The following is a 24,782-nucleotide window of genomic DNA, read 5'->3' as shown; positions in this document are numbered from 1 at the left end:
TTCCAACTCTCATTTCAATCAGTTTTTTGTTTTTAACTTGTACTAATTTCATTTGTTTTGTAGCACATTTAAAATCTTGTTTTCAAAATGTGGTTTGTCTTTTTGATGCTTTCAGCTCTGCTTGTTTGTACGTTTTAATTTTTGTTTTCCTTTTTTGGCATTTGTTTTATTTTACATCACCCTCCGGGATCCCCCAATATTGACCCTGTGACCTGTGACCTTTCAACCTACATCCCTACAATGATTTCCTCCCTTCCTGTGACCTCTTTTGGGGCTTGGTGCTTCTCCACCTAGTAGTTTAAGACTAGCCAAAAATGCAAAGCAAGGCTTGAATAACTCTCCTCCAGTGAAAGAGCTGAAAGAATCCTCTGCAGTTGATGCCTTCCGATCCCGCAGCATCAGTGTGTCTGAACATGTGGTCCGCAGGTAGAGGCACTTTAAGTGGGGAGAATCCAAGAGCAACTCAGCACTTGGAAATTTTACCGCAAGGGTGGGTGGAAGCAGGGTGGATTTGCATGTGGGATGCTTGCATGACTCTGTTACGCAATAAAAAACTGGCCTCAGCCGCAGTCAAAGGTCTTGGGAAGGTACCGTGGTTATCCCATGGCTTCCCAACGCCAGCTAGTGGGTTGTCACACCACGCACTGTGGTGTGTATGGTTACTTTGCCCTATTCTCTGATGCTTTAGCAACAAAAATGTCTATTTTCAAAGGGGGAAAAACCAAACCAACAAACAACGCACACACACACAAAAAAAAAAAAAAAAAAAAAAAAAAAGAAAGGAAAAAGGTTGCATTCTGTGCAAGTGAGAGTCCTGGTTAAACTCACTAAAGCTTCAGCCTTCTAAGCAGTGACTTGCCCCAGGACGGGTTTTTGCCACTCTGCAAACTTCTGTACAGGCCCTCCTCCCGAGCTACGAGGAATCGTTCTGGCCTCGGTTTAGGATTTGTGCTTTGAGGCACAGGGAGCTGACGGGGTTATTCTGGTCTGAAGAATGATGCCGTGAAAACTCGAGTTTGTCTTTCCGTAGAGCAGTGAAATGTGAGCTCAGCCCGTACGAAGCTGGTGCCTTCACAGCTAAAGAAAACAAGTTTTGGTTGCAGACCTCGATTTGCTCACGTGAAAGATGAAACCATTTCTGCGTTTTTAAGCCGTATTTCTGGGTCACTTCCCTTGAGTGTTCAACTGCTGTCTGTAACGTGTTGGTTTAAAATCTGAACCTGATGACTTGTGCCTTGCTCCATAAGGATTGCTGTCCGTGGAACTTTATTTTCTGTGGTTTTATTTTTGACTGTAACTACATGATATTTGGGGGAAAGACACGGAACTGAATGAATTGTGAATACAATTCTGGCACTTCATTCTCTGATATCCCCATTCATCTGCTGGATGATTTTCTTCTCTTTTATTTACATGTAAATGGTAGCAACTAAGAGTGCAGGTAATTACCCTTAATGATGCCAAAGAAGTTGCCACGTCATAAAAAGTTTGGCTGTACCTCAGCTCAGTTTGTGTTACGAGGGCATAAGGAGCTGTCTTTACAAAATATCCACCCCAGCCTGTTACTGCAATTGTTTTTAACTTGCACTGCTACCTGGGGTGATTGGAAGGCAGAGTTGCTCCCTAGTCTCGTGCCAGTTTTCCTGTTCAGAGTGCAATTTTTTTCTCTTCCAAGTTAAATCAGGTTTTACATTGCGGTTGAATTGGGAGGACAGAAATCTATGTAGGGAAGGGATGCAACAGAGAAAAAAGCAAACCGTGGGATTATGAAGTTAAGTCTAGAGTGCCCTGATTTGTGGCTCATGGGCAACACGTTGCCTGGGAAGCTGTGCAGGTCACGGGACGCTTGCCCTCGCTATAGATTAGCCAGCTCAAAGCATGGTGCTGCCCCTCGCTGTTTGCTTGGTGCACTTGCCCGTGGGCCACCCAACATCAGAGAGCACTGGCCTGGCCTAGTCAGTCGATGGACTTTTAAATGTTTCTCGGTCTCTCGAGATAAAATACACTTTCTGCAATGACAATCTACAACATGAGGCTGATCCAAAAATATCTGTATGATGCCCCGGGTTTAATGTCTGGCCGCCTCTCTGATCTGGCACGTGCATGTATCGCAGGTTGTTCTGCCTCCCACTGTCTTTGGGGTGACAGGGACAGGCATTTTTGCAATGTGATCTGTCAGCTGGAAACTTTCTCTTCTAGTCGGATACAAACATCCATCACTAGTTCAAGCCTGGGCTCTGCGGATGAGAACTCAATGGCTCAGGCTGATGACAACTTGAAAAATCTCCACCTGGAACTCACTGAGACCTGCCTGGACATGATGGCCCGATACGTCTTTTCAAACTTCACTGCGGTGCCGAAGAGGTAGGGGTCAGTCGGTGACGATGGGAGAGAGGCTTTCGTTTGAGGTTCATTTTCCACTTTATTAGCGGAAAATTACTGTGACACGTTGGAGACTGCGGCAGGCGCAGGCTCTGAAGCCATTCCTCGCGGATAAAATCTGGCTTGGCTGAATCTGAGGTTAGGTGAGAGAGGAGAGAGGTCCGTTGGAGCCAGCCAGGCTTTGCCTCGTCTCCAGGAGGAGCTGCCTGAAGGCCTGCTGGCTGTGAGCAGTGCTCTGCTCCGTCTCCTTGCTGGATAATCACGGCCTTCGCTGCAGAACGGAGTGTCGTGCCAGCTGGCTTCAAGGGAGGGGGCATTCACTCTTCTCGCTGGCCCTTCCCGGGAGGAGACACGTAGCTCAGACAAGGCTCGTGCCCTTCTGCTTGGTGGTGCGAGTCCAGGATTGAACTGGGCTGTAGTGTGTGTCCGGTAGTCCTGCTGCCAGTCGGTACCAAATCCAGCTCATCCCTTATCCCGATGGATAACGCCAGGGGCTGTGGTAGGGATGCTGCACGGAGCAGGCGAGCAGGCAGCGCCTCCTCCGTAGTTAGATGAGCTAAGCCGCCCATGTAGCTCCGTGCTCTGCCGTCGGGGAGCTGTGTGCCTCACAAATGTGCTTCCAGGTCTCCTGTGGGGGAGTTTCTGTTGGCTGGAGGAAGGACGAAGACGTGGCTGGTGGGTAACAAGCTGGTGACCATCACTACAAGCGTTGGAACAGGGACGAGGTCCCTGCTTGGCCTAGACTCTGGAGAGCTCCAGGGCAGCACAGAATCAAGGTGAGTTTTGCTCCCATTTCTAGAAATTTCCAGCTAATGAAGTCACTGTTACAGTGCATCCTTTTAGGTTTTCCTCTTACCAGAAGATGAATGTCCCGTTTGTCCGCTATGACTGATTCCTCTCTCAATATCATCAATATCTTCTCCTTCCACAGCTCAGACCCCGTTTTGCAAGTGAGACAGACAAAAGAAGCTCCAGCCAAACTGGAATCTCAAGCTGGGCAGCAGGTTTGCAGAAGCTCTCGCAACAGAGTCCGATCCATGTCTGGTAAGTTCCTGTCCTGGAGTCTTGCTGCCGTTTCTGGGTCCGTGTCGCAGGCTTAAGCGTCCCAGTGCCCACCCAAGAGACCTGTGTCGATACTGATTTGAGAATCTGGACCAGTCGGATGTTTAATAGCGGGCAGGCGGCGGCAGCTGCTGGCCTGGGAGTGGTGGTGCTCCTCCTGCTTGCCTCTCCTGCCAGGAGGGCTTTGGTGGCGGGTTGAGTGGTGAGCACTTGCACTGAGCATCCCCTGTGTTTATCGAACCTCGGGGATTGTAAGAAACGTGTGGAAGGTCAAGTTCTCTGAGGCTCCCAACATTGTGTGTGCACCTGCTGGAGGAGCTTAAAAGACTTCTTACTTCTGAGGTGTCTTGAGTGCTGGCTAAGCGTGGCTCCCCCTTCTGTTTTCTGTCTGTCTCACTAGGTGGTCATGCCTTACGGGTTGGTGCCTTAGACAGCTCAGCCTCCCATTTTCCCAGTGGCTCGGCTTCCCAAGGGACGCAGGGTCCTCCTGCTCCTGCACCTCGATCAGAGAAAACGAATCCTGCTCCGCAGACACCTCTGCAGAAAGAAAAAGCAAACTTAGCTGCGTACGTCCCGCTGCTGACGCAGGGATGGGCAGAAATCCTGGTGCGCAGGCCCACAGGTATCTGCGCCCGCGTGTGGAGCGAGCTTTTGTGGCTCGCTGAGCAACCGCAGCCTGCGTGGAGAAGAAAAATCCGTATTGCAAACGGATCTCTTTATTGCTTACTGCCTCTTGACACTAATACATCTGATACTTGATTCTTTGAAATCCCCCTTTAGTGTTTTAAATCTGCGAAAGACCTGTGAAAAGACTGAAGCAAGGACTTAAATTTGTACGTTAAATACTGTTACGGAAACAGAGCCAGATAGTGTCGACCCTACTTTGCATTTCCCATCTGCGGCCTGTCTTGAAGATCTGTCTGTGCCGTGTCTCAGCTTCCCAAGCTAGGTTCAGGATGAAAGAAGCTTGTGGCTAGCGCAGCTGCAGAGTTGTCTGCTGTTAGGGACGGAGTAAGGACATGTTCAAGGTCAAAATTCCTGAATGCTGGCATCTCACAGGACATTAACAGAATTGTCTGTTTCGGCTAGAAGCTGCTTCATGAGAAAATAACTGACCTGGTATCATTAATTAAAATACCTGGGTGTTTTGGACACCTTTGGGTAATCTGCTGTAGTAATGAGTTACCACGGGTGGTTTTTGAAGAGCCTGGGGTGGAGTACAGAGCACTGGGAGCTGTTCACTGGGAACAGGGAATTCATCAAGCGAATCTGCCAGGTGTCAGGAGAACTGAGAGCTTGATCCCTTTTGATTTTGACTTGCAAAATCCAAAACAATTTGTGCTTTTTTCGACGCGAGTTGTAAACTTCCTGGAGTTGGGAGTACTTAACGCTCTTCCCTGGTTTTCTCTTGCCAGGTAACACAAGCTGGCTGATGAGTCTGGAGAACCCGCTCAGTCCATTTTCTTCAGACATTAACAATATGCCCCTGCAAGAGCTCTCTAACGCGCTCATGGCTGCAGAGCGTTTTAAAGAACACCGAGAAACGGCTCTGTATAAATCCCTCTCTGTCCCCTCCTCCAGCTTGGCCACTGGGACGGCCAAACCGTCGCTTCTCCAGCGTTCCAACACAGGTGAGAGCTGTGAAGCCAGCAGGGTCTCCAGCGTAGCTGTCACGAGCCTATTTGAAGCCTGTTGAAGTTACTGCAGGTCTGCTAGCGCAGTGAAGTCAGCAGCGTGAGGAATAACGTAGCGATGGGCAGGGGAGTCAGTTCTTGTCCCTAGAAGTTTGCCGTGAAAAGTTCCCTTCCTCCTCGCTTCTGATGTTCCACGGGAAAAGTACCTCTCCTCCTTAAAGAGGAGGAGGAGGGGAGTGGTGGAGCTTCTCTGGAGGAGTAACGTGTTCCGTGGCAACTCTTTCCCGAATGATGGTGAACAAAGCCGTGGATTTCCCTCGTCCGCTTGTTTGGGGCTGACCAGGGCATCCCCCGCGTGGGTGGCTCTTCCCACGCGGCGCTGCCGCTTCCGTTGGTCTTCAGGGGGGGAGTTTGCGTTGGGCAGCGAGCGCGAGGGGCTGGGGAGACGGGCCCGGGGCAGAGCTTGCCGGCCAGGGTCAGGTCGTTGCCACCACCTACAGCACGAGGCGGCAGAATGGAAAGCCCGTTGGCTGCGGGTTTGGGCGCCTCTCGGAAGGGCTGTTGGGCCGGCCGTCTGGTGCAGCTGAATCACTTGAGCTTCTCCTGACGGCTTGGTTTTAACGGAGCAGCCAGGGCTTTCCACTGCGTTGACTTCGGTGCTCGTTGGCTGCCGAAAGAGCCGTTGATGCTGGGAGAGGTTAGTGTTGACCAACAGCTAAAATATTTGAAGCTTCATTTAATCCCTGCTCAGAGCTCTTGTCAGCAACACCTAACCCGAGGCTGGCTGCACTGCTGGCGCTGTCAAACCGGAGCAGGGCGAGCGGCAGGCAAGGCTTTTCTGGGGAGGTGGCACCGATGGGGTAGGGGGTGTTTGGAAATCGGGTAAAAATGCAAGTTGTCAGGTTTGGTTTAAACGGGGCAGGGTGTGGTTTTAGGATTTCAGAATGTGTAAACACAAAATTAGAGCCAAAATCAAATGACCACCTTTTAAAAAAAACCTTTAAATCCGTACCCGTGAGCACTTGTATTGGCTCCTGTGAATTTGTGGTGTGTGGGTGCTAACGGGTAGTTGAAAGAAGCACCTGCCTGAATGCCGCTCCGTGGCAGTCCCAGAAAACGATTTTGGCCATGTTCTTGTGGAAGACTGGCCGGAGCTGGCTGGCAAATGCACCTTTTGAGGAAGTTTTGCTGTCAGACCATCACGTGCATGTTGTTCTTCCTCTTTAGAGGTTAAAACTCTGACTCTCTATCCGTATTTCTACTCTTCAGACTCTTCGGTGGGTTTAAAAATGATCTTTTGCCAACAGTGTGTAGCTCAGGAAAGGCTCAGCCTGGTCTCCTGCGTGTGCCAGGGTGTCACGGAGGAATTTTCTGTTTCTAAAACTCCCCAAAATGCGTTCTTCAAAGAGAGCAGTCTGAGTCTGCACTGTTTGAATGTGATTGTGCCTCCTTATTCACGTTGAGACCTTGTACCCTTAAAGTATCCCTTTGGCATCTGGTGAGCTTATCCCAGCTTGTTCTTTCCTTTGTTTTGATTTATTTGTTTATTTCTTTATTTTAAAATAGGCTCTTGGTTACATTTTTAACTCTGTGCTTTTTAATTTTTTATTTTTTATTTTTTTTTTCATATAGTCTCTCCTTCCTTTTGATGTAGCTGCTCACTTGATTTCCCTTTGCAGTGGCCTCTTTCTCTTCCATGTACCAGTCCAGTTGTCAAGGGAAGTTGCACAGGAGCATATCCTGGGCAGGTATATTTATATATCTTTAAGGGAAAAAAAAAAAAAAAGTATTGCCATAGAAGAACACCTCTGATTCATAGAAAATGTATCCCTCATGCTTCATTTTCCCCTTCCATGTCTTCTGTCTGTGCCCAGTCTCATTGCTCTCAACAAATGGGATCTTGACTAGCATGAAGAAGTCCAAGCCAGATCCAACATTTGCAAGTGCAGATTTTCTTAAAGCAGCTTTTGTTTTAGCTGGGGAGGGTTGTCAGACGTGAGGCACAGTGTTAAATGACCTGTCAGATCGCTTGAGTGGCTCGATTAATGGAGTGATTGATTTTCAGCTTCGTTTTACAATTGGCTTTGTGTTCTGCTGAATGTAAAAGCTCCCACTTCTGAGAACAGCGTAGGAGGCTGCAGGACCTGCTACCCTGAAATGAAGTCCCGTGCTGCTCAGCCCTCAGGGGTCTGTCAGAATTGGACACAGAACAGACAAAAGGATCTGATATATATATATAGATATAGATATAGTTATGAGATTATATATATAAAGTTTGACGTTACAACAGATGCTGGTTAATTTTTTTTTTTAAATAAAAAAGAAGAAATATATTTCAGGGGAAAACCTGCTACATTCCAGCTTTTTGGAGGCTCTGTAGTAGTGTAAAACCTTTCTCTACTTCAGTAAAATGGACTTCGTAATTAAATGAAGTGGAGACCAAATTGCATCCCTCATGAGCACGACACCTGCCTTGCTTTGATAATCTGCAGTGCTTTGTGATTTTAATTAGAGGGTTGGAATGTCTTTCTGCCTTCTTTCCTTCACTGGAAAATTCTCTGGCGAGCAGCAGGGTGTTCTTAACTGCCAGGGGGGTGTTGACACAGGCCTCTTGCCGCAGCACAAAGGTGCTGCAGTGAAATGGGTTTCTGTACTTCTCCTCTCTGCTCGTATGATTCTCTTCCCACCGAAAGAATAATTAGCGAGTGCTCGCATTATTTAAAAACACCAGCAATCTTGGCAGCGGCGTGAGCGCCAGGGAAGCTTGGAAACTGGATATATGCAGGTGTGTTCTGGCTTGGACAGCTAACCAGATCAGCACGTTGTTTTGGGGGGTTTTGTTGGGTTTTTTTTGTTTTGTTTTGTTTTAAGAAGGTATGTGTGTGCAATGCTAACTCTTAATTGCTTCTTTTGAAATAACTTTGGTCCTGCGAGCTGAAATCAATCCAGGAAAAGCTGCTTTAGTGATTATTTTTTTTTTAATATATATATTTTTTTATTATTTTGCTGTTTTTCTTTATTTTTTGTGTGTGCTATTTTTTTTTATTATTATTGTTATTATTTTACTTTGGAAAACAAATCTTGGCCTTTCAGATTGGTCTTCCAGTCCCTTGTGTGCATAAGGGGAAGCCTCCTGTTCTCCAGCCTTTTCCTCAGGACCAAAAAAAAAAAAACCCAAGGCCGAGGGGCGCCTTTGGTCAGACTCAGCCCTGTGGTCAGGGTCGCTGCCTGGAGCAGAGACCACGTTAAACGCTGCTGTAACCTCCTCCTCCGCCGCAGGCAGGGCTGCCAGGGCGCTTTTGTCCGGGGGGTTCCATCGCCCCTTTGCCTGAGCAGACGCCACGGGCCGGTTTCGCAGTATTGCTGCAGTGCACGTGTTCCCCTCGCTCTTGTCCTTCCGTGTGCCCAGGCCTGAACTGTTTTGCTTCTGCTGAGACATACTAGGAAAGCTGCCAAACGGCAAGTAAACGGCTCCTAGTAAAATGTCTTGCCTCCTTCTAGGCCGCGCCTGTGCCTCCTTCTAGGCCGCGCCTGTGCCTGTGCCTCCTTCTAGGCCGCTACAAGGCACAGGAGCATTTCAATACGAGAAAAACTGACTTTCGTGCCCCCTTGCATAGAACTGATGTCTTCATTGCCTGGATAATGACGAACTTTTAACGCTGGTCTTGTACTTTCTCACATCCCTGTAGTTCCTGTCTGTCCTGGTAACCGAGCGTTGCTGTACAAGGTCCCATTTCCTCATTCTGTCCCCCGCTTGTTCCTCAGTCCCAATTGGAAACAACTGCGCTTATTTTGACCCGAGCAGCCGCAGCCCTTCGCTGTGAGGGTAAGGTGATCAGTTGTTCTGTACAAAAGGGGAGCCAGGAGCAAGTCTGACGTGGCAAGAAATCAGAGACCCAGAGCACTCATTCAATGTGGCCTTCCGTTGAAATCCCGTAGGGAAAAGGCTGGTACTTCAGAGGAGAGGACACGGGGACCTGCCGGTCTGTGCCCCTCTACAGACTTCAGTTCTTCTGCCTTGTGTCTCGGTAGAATCCGCGGTGGTGCTGGAGGAAGGGAGCCCGCTGGAAATGGAGCTCAAGGAAACCGAGTCCCCAGCCGAGTCTCCGGAGAGCGAGGACGTTGAGACTTCATGTTCTGAACAAGTCCTGAGCGAGGAAAGGTTCAGGAAACCCCAGGAGTCTTACAGCAGGGTAAGAAGAAACAGGTGAAGCAGTTCTGTCCTGTCTGACAGCCCCGTCCTCAGACACAGGGGAGAGTTGTCGGTTGCCTCTTGGCACCCTCTGAAAGAACTCCCTAAAGTGAATTTGGTACCAAACTGGTACCAAAACCATGATGCACCGTCCTGACTGAGAGTTTGGGTGGCTCGTGAGGGCCTGCAGGCAGAGCAGCAGCAGTAAATCCCTGTTTTCAGCCGGGTCCTCGCTCTGCGGGGCTTCGCGCTCGGCACCTTCCTGCTCATCTTCCGCTGGGCCTGTCGGGGGTGGGGGGGGGGACCTGGAGCGTTGCTTTTATTTTGTGTTTTGGGAAAACTGTTCATCTTTGTTTCTCCCTCTTTAAGTCCTCCTCAACCTCCAGCCAAGAAGAAAAGTCTCTGAAGTCGGAAGACCTGGTGGAGGGTGGAATTCCCATCGGGAGGGTCCTGCCCTCGGAGGATGGCCGAACCCTGGAGGAGCTTTCCTTCCAGCCATCCCAGCCCCTCAGCAAGTCGAGTTCTTCCCCCGAGCTGCAGACGCTGCAGGAGGTCCTCAAAGATGCCAACGGCAGAGAAGTGACCAGGAGGCTGAGCACGGAAGTGAAATCAAAATCCCAGTCTGGGAACCTGGAAGGGGAAGGGTCCGGCAGTTGGCTGGGCAAGGGGGAGGATGCCAGAGGGACTGGGTCAGGCGGGTCGGACAGCACCGGCCCTGTCACCTCCCCTCGCTCCCCCTCTGGGCACCGGCCCCGAGGCTACACCATCTCTGACTCGGCCCCATCAAGGAGGGGAAAGAGGATTGAGAGAGACGCCTTCAAGAGCAGAACAGCAGCCTCCAATGCTGAGAAAGTGCCCGGGATAAACCCCAGGTGGGTGGAGGGGCTTCCCTGAAGCTCGAAATGGTGAGCTCAGCGTCGCTGCAGCCGGGGCTGGGGTCGCTGGAAGTGGCCTGTTGGTTCTGTGGGATCTGCAGAACAAGGTCTGATTGAAAAGGAAGGTTAATTACCTGTTTTTTCGGGAGCTAATCCATGTTGAACCCAGTGCCTCCAAATTAACTTTGTGATTTAGGAAACAGGTCTCTAAAATGGTGAAAGAAATAGATAAATAGTTTCTTCATGTTCTTAGTCCACCCCGACTGGGGGTCCAAATGCACGTGTGGCTTGAATGCGGGTCCCCTAGAGTGAATTTTGGTGGGAACAGGACGAACTGCTGGTCTTGCAGTTCAAGAAAGACAACGTGCAAAATACAAAGAAGGAGAAGGAGGAGAAGGGGTTACGGGAGTTGCCTTTTGAACTGTAGATACTGGTGGTTGCCCCAAATTGCATTATGAGACAATCTTCATCTTCCTGAGGGCAGGTGGAATGCAAATGTCTGTAAAATCCATTTCTCTGCTGGCCTGGAAGTACCCGCCATAGCTGTGAGGCAGGAGCGTGCTCCCGCTCCTCCCGTCGGGGCGAGTTGGCCTTTCGAGCGGGGACTTGGTGTGTGACAGAACCGCTGGTTTTCATGGCAGGGCTCTGCTACGAACCGCAGGTAGCCCAGGCACCTGAAGTGCCTCTAGAAGATGAGTTAATACCCTGTTAGCATTTGAATTGCTGCTTTGTTTTCTTCTGTGCCTAATGCTCTTACATACAACAGATCAAAACTGACTTCATTTTTGTGCTAACAGGACTTTCCCCCCCCCTTAGCTTTGTGTTTTTACAGTTGTACCACTCCCCATTCTTCGGCGATGAAAACAACAAGCCCCTTTTGTTGCCGAATGAGGTAGGCAAGGATTCTTTTTTTTTTTTTTTCTTTCAATTCTTATAGTCAATTTTTCCAACCTCATTACTTTTTGTGACCGTAAATGATAATACTGAACGTCCAGCTCAGATGGTGCTGGATTTAAAGGTGTTTCCGTGCTATAGATGGGAGATTTTCTGTACCCCGGCCCTGGTGGCTCCTGCTTTATGGCTCTGGATTGGATATGAGATCCGGGGGAGATTTTGCTGGTGCTGTTTCAGAATCCCAGCCACCAGAAGGCAGGATGACTTGTGGAGTGGTGGGGTTTTGCTGGCAGGAGGAGTGCAGGCTGAGAGCTGAGCCTGGGGTGATACGGGCAGAGCGTCACTAGACAAACCTGCCAGCCCTCGGCAGCACCCCCCAACCCGCGCGGTTTGCCCGGTTCCTCTCACGTGAAGCAGGAGCCCGAGGAAGGGTGGCGGCAGGTGCCGCACGGCGCTGCCCTCTCCTTGGGCTGGGGACGCCCGGTGCCCTGGCAGGGCAGAGCAGGGCAGCGTTCGTCGAGGCAGGCGCTAGCGAAGGTCAGGAACCGGCGCCTCCTTCGCGCTGTCGGGGTCCCGGAGGGGTTTGAGGGAGGGCGGTGGGTGCGGGCAGGTAAGGGGTTGTTTCACCATGTGCCCCCTGTTTTCGATCGTAGACGTTTGAGAGGTCGGTGCAGCTGCTGGATCAAATCCCGTCCTACGACACGCACAAGATTGCGGTGCTCTACGTCGGGGAAGGGCAGGTGGGTTGTGTGTGTGTGTGTGTGTGTGTGCCTGAATCCCGTCAGGGTTCCACCCCAACGGGGGGTCTGTCCTGCTCCTGCGGGAACCTTGCTGTTCCTTAGTCTCTGGCACTCAAACTCAGGGCCTGCTCGAAGCCCTTCTAGGAGGGTGATGCCCTACGATCGCTCGTGCTGACGGAGTGCTCCTGGCGTTCGGTGCGGGACTCCCGCGCTCTCATTTCCTAGAGCAACAACGAAATCGCCATCCTGTCGAACGAGCACGGATCCTATCGCTACACGGAGTTCCTGACCGGGCTGGGGAAGCTCATTGAGCTCAAAGACTGTCAGCCAGATAAAATCTACCTTGGTGGCCTGGACGTGTGTGGGGAGGACGGACAGTTTACCTACTGCTGGCACGATGACATTATGCAAGGTAAGGTGACTCCAGAAGTGGGAAGTGGAGGGACGGTCTCTTCTCCTCTTAGGGCTGACCTGCCTCCTGCAAACTGTTTCCTTTCCAGGGATGTAGTGGTGGTGACCCGGGGCTCTGTCCTCCTCCCATTCTCTCTCTGGTATCTCTGCGAGCCGTGTGTTAAAGCTTGGGAGAGGTGCACACCTGCCTTAGTCGAGAAAAAAGAATCACCCCCCTTACTTTTAAAACAGGCTGCTCTGTTAAAGGGCGTAGAGGTTTGTAGAAGGAGCTGTTTGTCCTTGAGCTGCTGGGAAGGCTGTTAACGGAGGGTAGCGTGGATGTACCAGAGCTCTGCCAATGGCTTCTCTGAAGATGGGTGTTGAAAGCAGGAGGGTCGTCGTGGCTGTGGTCGTTGGCAGTGGCCCTGCAGCCTTACCCAGCTCCTGCAGCACCAGGCAGGGTGTGGGTATTGTCCGGGATCCAACCAGCTGCGATGAACTGCCCAAATGTTTCCACTCTGTGCATCCCAGCCCTCCTTAGCCGGGTTCGGAAGAGCCGCTGCAGGCTGCTCGCCGGGGCCCTGGCGCTCTGCAGAGCTCAGTCAGGGCAAGTCCTGGTTCAAGCTGTTTTATTCTCCCTCCTCAAACCAGATTCCGCTCGCCGTGCCAGCGGGGTCGTGGCAAAACCACCCAGCAGCACTTCTGCAGCCCCGGTTCGTGCCCTGTGAACAGATAGCTCCCCTCCGTGGGGCGAGGAGCTCCCCCAGCCCCCCTCAGCTCCCCCAGCCCCCCTGGCCCTTCATCCCCTTTGCTGAGCCTGGGGCTGGAGGAGGCTGGGCAGGGCAGGACCTCCAAACTGGCGAGAGCCGAGCTCTCGGAGGCCGCCTTTTCGCTGCCCACCGCGCTCCGTGCGCCATCGGAGCCATCCAGCGGGACTGGATTCGGCTGTCCCCAGCGGGGACAAACCCACGAGGGAGCCCGACTTGCGGGTTTTGTCACTGTGGGGCCGGTACTGCCCGTGTCTGCCCGTACAAGCGCTGCACGTTGCCCGTCGCCGCGTGCGGCGCTGCTGTCCCAGGCCGCCCTAAGGGTTTTCCTGCTTCCTCCTCAGCCATTTTCCACATCGCTACTCTGATGCCCACGAAGGATTTGGATAAATATCGCTGCGACAAGAAAAGGCACCTTGGGAATGATTTTGTTTCTATCGTTTACAACGATTCTGGAGAAGACTTCAAGCTGGGAACAATCAAGGTACAGGGTTTTACTTGGGAGCGGGTTTTATAAACCTGGGTCTGGTGGGTGTTGCCTTGGCAAACAGCGTTGGGCTCGGGAACGGAGGTCAGCTGCCTTGGTGGGTGTGAGGTTATGGCATCCCCAAGCAGTTTTGAGGTCCTGCTAGTCCATACAACTGGTTTATTGCCTTCTCCTTAGGGTCAGTTCAACTTTGTGCACGTCATCATCACGCCACTCGACTATGACTGTAACCTGGTGACGCTGCAGTGTCGGAAAGGTAGGAATCCCCTTTGTTCTCAGCCTTTCCTGTACTGGTGGTACAATAACCGCCTTCACTGTGCAGTGGTTTTGTGTTTCCAAAGTAAACACTTCCAGTAGAAGCTCTGTGAAACCAGTTTGCTGCCCAGTTATGTCTGGATCAGTCCTGTTCATCTGTCTTCCCCAAGACAGGAGGTATCTCCCCATTGTCCAGCTCGGACCTTCTTCAAGCTCAGGACAAAGTGCCAGCAGAGGAGAGCAGGTCCCTCCAACAACGGGAGGAGGGTTGAGGCGGAAGGTCCCTGTGGCTTTGGCCTCTGCTGTCCCTCCCAGCACCTCAGGGCCTGATACTGGGGAGCTGGTCGTGGCACTGGCCGTGCCGGTGCAGTGATCTGCAGGGGCGTTTGCTTTCCTGGGCACTTCTGGGGGGGTTTGTGCTCCCGCTTTGGTTCATGTGGTAACGAGCCCCCCAGGCTCTCCCCAAACCTCGGGGCGGCCGGAATTTGTGAGCCAATTGCGTGAAGCTGCGGTTGGGGCTGTAGAGCTCGAAGGGACCTTCTGAGAGGCCATGATGCCATCCCTCCGGTTCGCAGCACTTGCCTGTTTCTCACCAGCAACCTTTGGCTTGTTCTTAACTGCCTTACAAGAATATTTTTTTTTTTTTTCTTTTTCCTGTAAAACGAAGACATGGAGGGTCTCGTCGACACGAGCGTTGCTAAGATCATCTCCGATAAGAACCTGCCGTTCGTAGCCCGTCAGATGGCCTTGCACGCGAACGTGAGTACCCCTGCGCTCCCCGAGACCTTCTGTCAGCTGGTGTCTTGGTCCATCACCAGCTTCCAGGGAAGCCGTAGGGCTTGCTGAGGCCAGTACCCGAGTTCTCTGCTCCAGCTGTTGCTGTCAGCCTTTAGGTCAGCGTTCGCACGCGAACAGTTAGAACTTGGGATTGCAGTTGCTGTTGAACGGCGCTGAAATGTTCCGTCATGGTGGTTACGTGAACGGCCTCCTCTCTCTCCCTGCTTCTCCCCACCCTCCCCAAAGCAGATGGCGTCCCAGGTTCACCACAGTCGCTCGAACCCGACGGACACCTACCCATCCAAATGGATCGCGAGGCTGCGGCACATCAAGCGCTTGAGGCACCGGGTGAGTGAAGCGTCCGCTCCGGGGGTTCGGCAGGGCTCTGCCCGGGGGGTTTACTGCCAGGCAGCTGTCAAACCTGCCTGAGTGAGGGGGGGAACACGAGCACGAAGGTTAGAGCCCAGCTCTTGGGGGAAGGACACGGGGGGTGGTGCAGGTCGGGCCTGGCGAGCTTCCCAAGAGCTTCCCAACAGCTTCCCTGGCAGCCAGGGGCGTGGGCACCCGCAGCCCCCAGCCCCGCGCTGGGGTTGGCAGGACGAGCCGAGGAACCCGCCCTGCCCTGCCCTGCCCCCGGGGCGAGCGAGAGGAGCTGCGGAGAGCGCGGAGCTCATCTCTTCTCCTTCGACTTTCAGCTCCGGGAAGAAACCCAGTACCAGACTCCCGGCCTTCCCCTGCAGATGCATCCCTCTGCTCCGACCAAGCCCCCTCCCCAGACCCCGCAGGACCCCCCGCCCACCTACGAGACCGGGCAGAGGAAGCGGCTGATCTCCTCGGTGGACGACTTCACCGAGTTCGTGTAGATCCCGGCGGGTCTGTTCGGGGACGGACGAGGCAGCGAAAGCGTTTTCCCTGCGTGCCGACGCCGAGGAGCGGGGTCCGGCCGTGCTGCCTGCGCGTGGCCTCGGCACTGAACCCTCCTGGGAGGCCTGAATGTCCCTGTCTCAGCCTGCCACCGGTGTCTGGTGAGGACGCTGTATCCCCAGCAGATGCTCCCGGAGAGGACCAGCTCCACGTGTTTTGTTTTTATTTGGTTTGAGCTGTTTCAAGGCTTCTGTATCTGATGGGAACTTCCTTGCAGAACCTTTCTTTGGGCTCCTTCCGCACCAGCGTCTGGTGGAAGCAGACAAAGGATGACATTCTGCAGTTCATCACGTAGTGGGAAGGTGCAGGAATGGTGGGAATTTTGACGACTTTATTGGGAATTCAATACAAAGTACTGAAAATCCAGTCATTGTTTCTAAGCACCCTGGAATCCCAGCTCCTCTCCAGGCCTCGGTGCCTCTCAGCTCTTGAGCTCTTCAGGCTCTCAGACCTGTTCTGCTGCCAGCTCTGGTAAGAGTTAATCTGGGTTCTCAAGCGACCTGCCAAACCGCTTAAATTCCCACGGATCTGTCTCCTTTTTTGAGAGATTCACAGCAAACCCTCCCTCGGGGAGCAGAAATGATTTTGCTACTACCAGGAAGACAGACGGGGGCATGTGGATGCCACTCACTGGAGCAGCCGAACGGCAGAGCTGGGCCACCACGGGGCTGGAGCCCGAGGCCAGCCCTGGCTGCCGCGTTCAGCTGCAGGATTTCCAGCGGCTGCGGCGACGCTGGGGGTAACTCTGGTCCTTCTCTTTCCCTTTTTGAAAGACTGTTGACATGTCTGGGGGCACCGTCTCGCTCTCAGCGTTGCCTCTTGCACTAACGCGTGGCGACCGTCTCTCCCTCTGGGCCCTCGGCTGTTGGAGCGGTGAACAACCGTCCTTCCCGTGCCGGCGCGTACAGGCGGGGTGGGATTCCGTAGCCCCTCCTGTGCCAAGATGGTCGTCAGACACTACACTACTCACCTGGGAGAAACCACGGAAGCTGGACTGTACTGGGAGCTCTTCACCTCCTGCTTTGTCAGCGAGCGGGAAGGGCGGCTCCTCGGTAACAGCAGCGCCCGGGGCTGAAGGCAAGTGCAATCTGCACACGGGTCTGGGGGGTGCTCCCAGCTTGTGCAGGGCTGGGCGGGAACGCTAAGTGTATGTTGTGTTCTGAGTGTTTCTATGTCCTAAAGGAAATAAAACATCCCTGGGGCAGTGGCGTTTTGCTGGCCTGGGAAGAGTCAAACTCTGGTTCATCATCACGTAAATCCCTTTTCCGCCCCCCCCCGTCTCGCTCACCACCAGCTGCGGTGCGATAGCTGGGCATGTTCCCTCTGGTTCAGCTTCAGGAGCCCCCCCCCGCAGCTGGGGAGGGGGGCGCGCCTCTGGCAGCGTTGCCCACCGCGGAGCAGCGCCCTTGCCCTGGCGGGGGCTGTGCGAGCCCTTGTGCCGCGCTCTGCCCTGCTGGAGGCTCTGCCCTGACCGCTGACCCTTTGCTGTGACCAACAGCCCCCGGCTGCCCTCACGGGCTGAGGTAAGCAAGTGTCTTCTCTTGTGCAGGAGCCCTTACTAGAATTCGGGTCCCAGACGAAGGAGGGTGAGGAGCGGCTCCGGCCGAGCTCTGCTTCGCCCCAGCGCCTTTGCTGAGCTCCGGCCGGTAGCGGGGAGGGGGGTGGGGGGGTAACAGAAGCAGCAGAGCCAGGCCGTAGCAGTCATCTTTTATTTGACCTTGTCATTCTTTTAAGAAACATCCCCACAGTTACAAAAGACGCTATTTTTGGTTTGCAGTGAAACGCTGACCGGACAGTAACAGTTGGCAGATTGGTCACAATCATCTGTTTGGTGGTGGTTTTTTTTTTTTAAAAAAAAAGCACTTATACACGAAGTCCCTCCCTCTCCCTTTTAAACTACCGGGTAGGGTTTGGGTTTTTTCTTTTTTTTATTTAAGCAGCTTGATAGTGTTGCATCTTTGTGAGAGTTAAGACAATAAATAAAAACCCCATCTCTTGGTGACTACAGAAATCTACATTCAGGGGTGTTTCTTGGCTAGGGCTGCACGTCCAGTTTATTGCTGTCGCGGGCAGAACTCCGTGCCTGGGAACTGGCTGCAGTAAGTGCACGTGTACGCGGTACCTTAGCTGGGCCAGGGCGGGACCCCTGTGAGCGTTGCTGGAGTTCGTACAAAGAAACGCTGCGCTGAGAACTACGATCGCTTGAAAGCTGTCGGCGGCGCCCACCACGCCCGTGGGCCCTCGCGGAGGTGTTTGGCTTTTCAAGAAACAACTGTGGCTTCCCGAGCTGCTCTCCGTACTTCAGGGGAAAGGCAAGAAGTAGGGCAGTTGTCTGATCCTGTTTCTGCTCCTCTTCGATTAGAAGAAGCACTTGGTAAGTCACACGCATCCCCTCACACGCACGCACACACACGCAGAGCTCCCTGGGCGCGAACCGGGCCCTCGGGAACAAAAATCCTGACCCTTCGCTGGGGGAGCGGCCTCGTTCCGCCCCCGCTCGCCTCCCGTAGCTTATGGCTGCCCTGAGCAGTCGGGCCCTGCTCGCCCCTCGCCTCCCTGCGCTTCGCTCCCCTCACCATCCTCTTCCTAACCAGCATCCTCAGGCCCGGGCTGGGGGAGGAGGTGCCAAGACCTGGACTGTGGAGCTTCAACCAAACTGGTTTTGGCTCCTGAGGCTCCAACAGATCACCAAGACCCGCTTGGTTGATTTTTACTCACTGGACGTTCCCCCGTGGCCCTCGGCGGGGGCTGGATCCCCGCTGCAGCGGGAAGGGGATGCAACGGCTGCAGCCGGGGTGGAGCTGGAGGTTCAAAGCGGCTGTTCTGGTGCCTCCAGCTCCCAGGTGAGAACCCAAAAAGAGAGCAAGGGCTGGCAGCCCACCCTCTGGCAGCTGCTCTCCTTTTTCCATCGCTCTGTTGGCCAAAAAAAAAAATTATAAAAATTCCCACCTGCGTACGTGGGGGCGTTAGAAAATGAGCAACTTGCTCTTGTCTTTGCGGGCAGGGGCTTTCGCTGCAGCCGGCGCTTCTGCAGGGCCTCCCCTTTCGGGGCACAGCCACCGAGTCAGAAACTTTGGCTTTAAGGACAGAAGCAGAGCCGAGTGCCTGCGTTCACCCAGGCCCTGTGCTCGTCTCACCAAACCGTGTCCTTCCTCGCCCCAGGGAGGGCACAGCAGAGGGGCAGCGAGCTTCACCGCTGGATGCGACCGCCGCCGTGTGCCCCGCGCCGTTACCAGAGCTGCAGGGCCGCATCCCACCGACCCTGGTGCATCTCACAGCCGCTGGTTTTACTGCCTTTGGACAGGGCTTGCAGGCCCTTGCACCAGCACCGTGTCTGTCACCATGAAGAGGCACGGGAGTCGAGCCTGTGGCTGTGCTGCCTGGGTAAGTAAAAGGAATCAAAAAAATACCAGGCCAATAGTTTTAAATCTTTGGCTTGAAAACCAGTTTTCGACACCAGCAGAGGTCTGGAGCCGCCGGAGCTGTCTGAAGGAGGAAGAGCTCGGTTCCGCACCGTGCACAAAGCTCGGCAGCATTGGCACCCGAGGCACCCCCGGCCCCAGCCCGGGGCTCTGTGGACCTCCCTGCGGGTTCTACCTGCTCCAGGCGCCTGCGGCTGCTGAGCTGGAGCCCTCCAGCCCCTCAACTCCAGGCACTTCTCTGTCATCTCCTCTTCTACCTGCCTTTCCTTCCCATTACGAAAGCTTCCTGGTTACTAGGCTTAGTTTTCTGCCCTCTACTTCCCTCTGGGCAATCTGCTCTTTCAACAACCTCTACGGTGACCAACCCCCCTCTCATGTTCTTCAAGCTACAGCACACTTGTCTCCTCCTGCCCCCATCCTTCTGCGACCTGTCCACAGCGTCCGTCCTTCAGCTCAACTGTGTTTTTCAAAGGTAACTGAGTCCCAAAGCCACCACAGAGCCCCCCTGCCTCCTCCTGCCCTCACCCAGCAGGTGCCTGGGGCCAAGGAAGCCCGTGGGCAGCTGGAATGAAATTGTCTTTGAAGGTATCTAACACAGCCCGGCAGAAGCGCTGGGAGCTGGAGAGGGAGACGGGGGAGGTGATGTCCCCAGCGACGAAGCGTCGCTCTGCCCAGGAAGGTCTCCCCTGCCAGGGGCTTCCAGGCCCACCAGCCCCGGGGGCAAGCCGCAGTCTAACCCCAGGCAGCCTCCCCTGCGGCCCTGCCCGCCTGGTCTCGCTGCCTGCGGCTTCCCTTCCCCTCTCTCGCCTTTCCAGAGCGCAGAGCAGGTTCTGGACAGCCCAGGGAACAGGCTGCTGGGCTGCTGGCCCCTGCCTGCACCCTGCCGGCCCCTGCCCCTGCCCTGCTCCACCTGCGGCCCCCGGCCCCGAGCCGGCCCGGCTGGAGGCGAGCCCACGCACCACACGCACACAGACACCTCACACGTTATTTACACGGGACACGCCCGGGGAGAAGCACTTAATACATCCTTTAAATAACTCTGACAATAGTATTCTGTCTCCTATCTACATGTTTCAAACACGTTACCGATGCTATGAAAATATAGCAAACATACAAAAATATATACATTTTTAACAAGAAAAACCAAACAAACCAACCCAACCAGAAAAACCACATAAATTACCTACAATATACATAACGTGCAACGGGGATGACGAAGTGAAGGCAGGCCCTGGGGAGGCTTCAGCCGCCGCTCAGCGCCCCGTGCCGTGAGCAGGGGGTGCCCCGCGGCGCTGCCCCTCCCCGGCCGGGCACGGCGAGCACAGGCCAGCTGTCACCCAGCGCCCGGGGGGCTGCGGGGCAGGGGGGGGTGGCAGGGCTGGAGGGACCCCGACAAAAGCTCCCTTAGGGCTTCACCTGCCTCCCCCCAAACGCCTTTGTGCTTCTGGGAGGGAAGATGCCGGGAGGTACCGGCACGGCTGGGGGCTGCGTCCACTTCATCACCCACCTGCTCCTTTCAGTTTAGGATTTAAACAAAAAAATACTGCTTTTGTGATATATTATCCCGTTCTTGTTAGCTCGCACGTGTCATTGTTAGCCGAGGAAAGCGTTTAAAGTGCTGGGCAGTACATACGAACAAGTAAACCAAAAAAATCCCACACATATACTTACGTCAATACATTCCTGGGATGAGAAAAGCCAAGCAGCCAGCACCGGGGGGCGAGCGCTGGCAGGCAGGGGGCGGGTGGGGGACCGCAGCGAAGCCAGCACCTTGGCAACCCCACGCTCGGAGCCGGCCGAAAGCAGCCCGAGGTCTCCACACCCCGGGGAGCACACTCCACAGCCCGGCCGGGGAGCAGGGCTGGCAGCTCGCTGCAGCTCGCACTGTCACTTGTTTTAAATACTGGATTTCTTTAAATACAGATAATAGTACCCATTTCTGGAGGATAAAAGTAGCCAATACTGGACATTAACTGATCTGGGTGTAGATACCATTTATCTATATCTATATATATTTATGCTTAAAAAAAGGATTGGTTAAATATCTTCTCGAAACCTGTAGCTTTCCTCCACAGTGTGACTGGTCGACCAAAATCCAAGACCCAGTTCAAACCTTCAAGGCCCGGGGCTCTCCTCTCCCCCTTTCCATCCGGCACAGCCAGCGGGGAAGGGAGGTGAGCTTCGTACCGGTCCCCCCGTGCCAGTCCCCAGTAAAGTGTCCTTGTGACAGTCGCCAGACGCAGCCCGGTTGCAGACGGGGCCGCTCAACAAAGCGATGACTCCTCGCTACTGCCCTGCCCCAGGAGGGCTCTTCTGAGCGTACCCGGGGCGGCTGCCCCCGAGGGAAAGGCTCAGCCTTTTCCAACCGACCCCTCGCGCTGGAAACCACCAGCGGCGAGCTCAGCCCACCCGACGGGGACGGTCAGGTCCGTGGAGGAGGGCGGCTGCGCCGGCCGCGTCGCGGGCAGCAGCCCCGGCAGGCGCGGCCGCCCCGGCGGGAGCTTTCAGAAGCGGCAGCTCCCGAGGCTCCAGGTCTGCACGGCGGGCACAGCCCACCCTTCGCAAACCCCTTCCCAGGCGCGCTCTGCCCTCCCAGGGCGTTGCTCCCCGCGGTGCCCAGCGCGCCGCCCGTTACTTGACAGCGGGGTGCACCCGGTTCTTGGCCCGCAGGGGCCGTTTCTTCTTCACCGCCGGAGCGACAGCGGCGTAGGGTTTGTGCGGGGGCAGCACGGAAGCCGCCGCGCCGATGCCTCTGCTCGCTCGAAGCAGCCGGCTGGGCACAGAGCCCCTGGTGCCTGCTGGGGCGACAGGGGAGCGGGGGGACAGCGGGGCGTCCCGGGGGGGCTGCAGGTCCGTGTCGGAGGAGGTCTCGGGGGAGGGCCCCTGCTCTGTGCCGCCTGCGCAGCACCCGCTCAGGACATCCTCCGACGTCGGGGCGTACCTCCTCCTGGAGCGGCGGCTCCGAGAGCCCTCCAGCTGGTGCTCGATGCGGTACACGTCCTCCGTCACCTGGTTGACCCGGTCAAACTGGGCGAGCAGCATCTCGAAGAGGGAAAGGAGGCGCTGGATGTCAGCGTCCACTTCCAGGCTGTCCCGGGTGCTCAGCACGAGGCTCAGCCCGTCCAGCTGGCTGGAGGAGGTGGAGGCCCTGGAGCTGTCCGAGGCAGCGCTGGGAGTGGGGCCCCGAAAGGACTTGGAGTCACTGGAGTCTCGGGAGGGCAGCGGCTCCATCCCTTCAAACCTCACCTTGTGCCGGAACTGGAAGAGAACAGGGGAGCGAGTTATTTCAGGAGCTGGGAAGCGGGAACGCTGGGCTGTGGCCCTGGGTCCTGCTCCAAACAGCCCCGGGGCAGCTCCCAGCTATTCCCAGTGGGTCAGGCCACGGCTGGGAGCAGATCCCAGATTAAAAACCACGTGGAACCGCGGGCCTGAGAACCGACAGCCGATGCCCCATCGCTAAATGCAGCTCTCGGGCCTCCAGGAAGGGCCGCGGCTCCAGCCCTCGCCCGCCAGAGGCGCCTGATGGGGAACAGCAGCGGGAGCAGCCAGAGGCAGAGGAAGGCTGAGGATGGTGGACGCCGACTCTCTGCAACTGTCTGCTAGGGGGCCCCTTCCCCACGGCCTCTCCCAGGCCGCACTCACCTCCTTGGCCTTGCTGAAGCCCATCCACATCTTCAGCCTGCGCACGAAGAGCTCCACCATCTCGTAGTCCTGGGGCTCGAAGGCGGGGCGGTACAGCTCGAAGTGCATCTCCCGGTAGCTGTAGATGAGCACGACTGTGAACAGCCTCAGCACGATCCACGCCTCCAGGACGACGTAGCTGGCGCAGAACAGGCAGTAGAGGCCCGAGGAGTCGGGCAGGCAGGGGCGGAGGGTGACGCTGCCCCGCAGCATGGCGAAGAGCAGCAGGAGGCTGCTGCCCACACTGCGGAAGGACTCCGAGGAGGAGGAGAAGAGCTGCGAAGGGGACAGCAGAGATGTAAGGAGAAGGGATCAAAACGTTCCCCTGACCCCCACCCCATCTGACAAAGCACGAGCCCCGAGGAGCGGCCCACAAAGCGGCCGTGACGGGGACAGCCCGTGACACAGACACAGCCCCCGGCCAAAGCTGCAGCGGAGCGCCCAGGGGACGCGCCGGGCTCGGCTCACGGTGGTGGCGTGGGGAGAGGCGAGGGGCAGCCCGACCCCCTGGGCAGCCCTGGGGGCCAAGCAGCCGCTCCGGCAGGCGAGGCGGGGACAGCGGGCAGTTACCAGGAAGCCGAGCTGAGCGTAGGCCAGGATGAGGACGGCGAACGCCAGCGCGGCGGCAGCCAGCTCCTTCGCGGACTTCTGAAAGGTCTTCCCGAACACAGACCACTGCCTGACGAAACGCAGCTGCTGGGCAGCCTGGGACCGAGAGAGAGGACAGTGTTACACCACGGGCCCATCGCAGAGGCTGCTGCGAGATCCCTCCGGCCCAGCGAAGGGTCTTTCCAACGTCTCTACAAGCCCGAGAAACGCAGAGGACGCCCTACGCAACGGGCTCCTTGCAGACAAACTCATCCCAGCGGCCACACGAGGCTGAATTCCCCAAGGGAACCGAGGGGCCCAGAGGCTTCCGAGCCCCAAAGCGCTGCAGCACCAATGCACGCGGCATCACTGCCCAACCACCTCCGTCCTGCAGCGGAGCGGGGATGTGGCAGCAGCCCCGTCGCACCTGGTCAGGGCCTGGCGCAGCAGGAGCACAGGCTCGCGCTTGGTTTTTACTTCAGGGCCCTCTGCTACCCCCGCCGTGGGACTGCACGGGGCTGACAAGGTGGCACAGGAGGACCAAAGCACACGTCCCTGCCCCTGTGCTGCTCCCACCCAACCCTCTCCGTACCTGCACGGTCAGGAGGAAGAGGAGGGACGCAGCCAAGGTGCTGAAGACGGTGTTCAGAAAGGCCACCTGGTAGAAGTTGGTGAAACCCTTGCGGTTGTCGAGGTACTTGAGCCACTGCTGGTCGGCGAGGGTGGCTTGGCTGAGGTGCACCACCACGGTGCAAGTGGTGAGGAGGATGAAGACCCACTGGCCGTAGTTGCCCCACAGGGTGAAGTAGGCTCTGCCTTCCTTCTTGATGGACAGCGACTCGGACACCACGAAGTAGACCACGAACATCATGAGGAAGACCTGGAGGAGGAACGGAGAGGTCGCCAGGTGAAGGAGAGGGCAACGCTCGACTGCTGTGCTGCCCCGGGGGACCCTGCAGCACCCCAGGACAGCAGAAGCCCCACGTCCCAGGCTGAGCTCTGCCGGCCTGCAGCCGCACCCCCAAGTCCTTCCGTGCCTTCCTGGCTCGCTCAGTGCCCCGCTCCCCCCGTCCCAGCAGTGAGGCTCCCCAAACCACGTCCAAGGCCCTTGGGGCAGGGTGGCAGCGCCCAGGGGAAGAGGGCTCCCCTGACACTGAACCCTGGCCCAGGCAGGGTCTCTGGGGACACGGCTCAGCTGGCTGACGTCCCTGCTGGGGACAGGACAAAAGCCTCAAGCTTCCACAGCGACAGGCATGAGCTCAAGGAAGTAAAAAGGCTGAGACAAGCCCTACAAAAGGTGCTAGACAGGTGCTGGGGATCTTTTCTGTGTGCTCTCCAGGCCTGGAAGTGGAGTGGTGAGAGGCATGGGGACAAGTGGCCTCAGGCAGGGGAGCTTTAGTCCGCCGTGAGCAACGCTGCCCTTGCAGGAGCCCAGGCAACGGGTCCCCAGAGCCCCCCCGTGCAGCGACCGAGCGGGCAGCGGGGCGGTAACGCACTGACCATCATGAGAAGCTGCAGCGTGACGCCCCCGCTGAGCCGCAGCAGCGGGAAGGGGCTGACGGTGACGGCGGCGACGGCCTGGCCAGGCCCCAGGAACTCCAGCTGGAGGGTGATGGCAGCGTGCAGGTCCACGCTGGGGTTATACTGCATCAGCTCCACAAAGACTGCCCGGCTCCTGCGCAGGGGAGAAGAGCGGCTCAGGGCACCGGGGC

At 55.7% G+C, this 24,782-nt stretch overlaps 2 protein-coding genes and 1 long non-coding RNA gene across 8 annotated transcripts in view; 2 read left to right on the top strand and 1 right to left on the bottom strand.

Moving 5' to 3' along the window:
- Nucleotides 1–15,318, top strand: part of TSC2 (TSC complex subunit 2) — a 31,661-nt gene extending 16,343 nt beyond the window's left edge. Inside the window, exons 25-41 of one of the 5 annotated variants that reach the window (XM_086473337.1) lie at nucleotides 298–426; nucleotides 2,200–2,364; nucleotides 3,006–3,158; nucleotides 3,314–3,426; nucleotides 3,845–4,066; nucleotides 4,860–5,075; nucleotides 6,758–6,826; nucleotides 9,111–9,271; nucleotides 9,640–10,142; nucleotides 10,962–11,037; nucleotides 11,693–11,779; nucleotides 12,005–12,191; nucleotides 13,281–13,420; nucleotides 13,601–13,679; nucleotides 14,346–14,437; nucleotides 14,705–14,803; nucleotides 15,151–15,318. In XM_086473337.1, the coding sequence (XP_086329463.1) occupies nucleotides 298–426; nucleotides 2,200–2,364; nucleotides 3,006–3,158; nucleotides 3,314–3,426; nucleotides 3,845–4,066; nucleotides 4,860–5,075; nucleotides 6,758–6,826; nucleotides 9,111–9,271; nucleotides 9,640–10,142; nucleotides 10,962–11,037; nucleotides 11,693–11,779; nucleotides 12,005–12,191; nucleotides 13,281–13,420; nucleotides 13,601–13,679; nucleotides 14,346–14,437; nucleotides 14,705–14,803; nucleotides 15,151–15,318 (2,659 nt within the window). Of the gene's footprint in view, nucleotides 1–294; nucleotides 427–2,199; nucleotides 2,365–3,005; nucleotides 3,159–3,313; nucleotides 3,427–3,844; nucleotides 4,067–4,859; nucleotides 5,076–6,757; nucleotides 6,827–9,110; nucleotides 9,272–9,639; nucleotides 10,143–10,961; nucleotides 11,038–11,692; nucleotides 11,780–12,004; nucleotides 12,192–13,280; nucleotides 13,421–13,600; nucleotides 13,680–14,345; nucleotides 14,438–14,704; nucleotides 14,804–15,150 lie in introns of all 5 variants that reach the window. The other 4 variants (XM_086473336.1, XM_086473339.1, XM_086473338.1 and 1 more) reach the window with 4 other exon arrangements.
- A 17-nt stretch (nucleotides 15,319–15,335) lies between these two features.
- LOC147414472 (uncharacterized) lies at nucleotides 15,336–16,614 on the top strand. The gene is made up of 2 exons (XR_015183881.1): nucleotides 15,336–15,480; nucleotides 15,597–16,614. It is a non-coding gene; the product is annotated as an uncharacterized LOC147414472 (long non-coding RNA).
- Nucleotides 16,615–21,432: 4,818 nt separating this feature from the next.
- PKD1 (polycystin 1, transient receptor potential channel interacting) overlaps nucleotides 21,433–24,782 on the bottom strand; it is a 93,727-nt gene continuing 90,377 nt past the window's right edge. For both annotated transcript variants that reach the window (XM_086473284.1, XM_086473286.1), the window contains exons 42-46: nucleotides 24,571–24,745; nucleotides 23,663–23,950; nucleotides 23,053–23,187; nucleotides 22,444–22,758; nucleotides 21,433–22,059 (exon numbers count right to left, since the gene is read on the bottom strand). In XM_086473284.1, the coding sequence (XP_086329410.1) occupies nucleotides 21,433–22,059; nucleotides 22,444–22,758; nucleotides 23,053–23,187; nucleotides 23,663–23,950; nucleotides 24,571–24,745 (1,540 nt within the window). The remainder of the gene's footprint in view (nucleotides 22,060–22,443; nucleotides 22,759–23,052; nucleotides 23,188–23,662; nucleotides 23,951–24,570; nucleotides 24,746–24,782) is intronic.

This window comes from Leptosomus discolor, chromosome 14 (assembly GCF_034619465.1).
Source record: "Leptosomus discolor isolate bLepDis1 chromosome 14, bLepDis1.hap2, whole genome shotgun sequence".
In the NCBI taxonomy this organism is placed as follows: Eukaryota; Metazoa; Chordata; class Aves; order Leptosomiformes; family Leptosomidae; genus Leptosomus; species Leptosomus discolor.
This window is presented reverse-complemented; position numbering and strand designations above follow the sequence as displayed.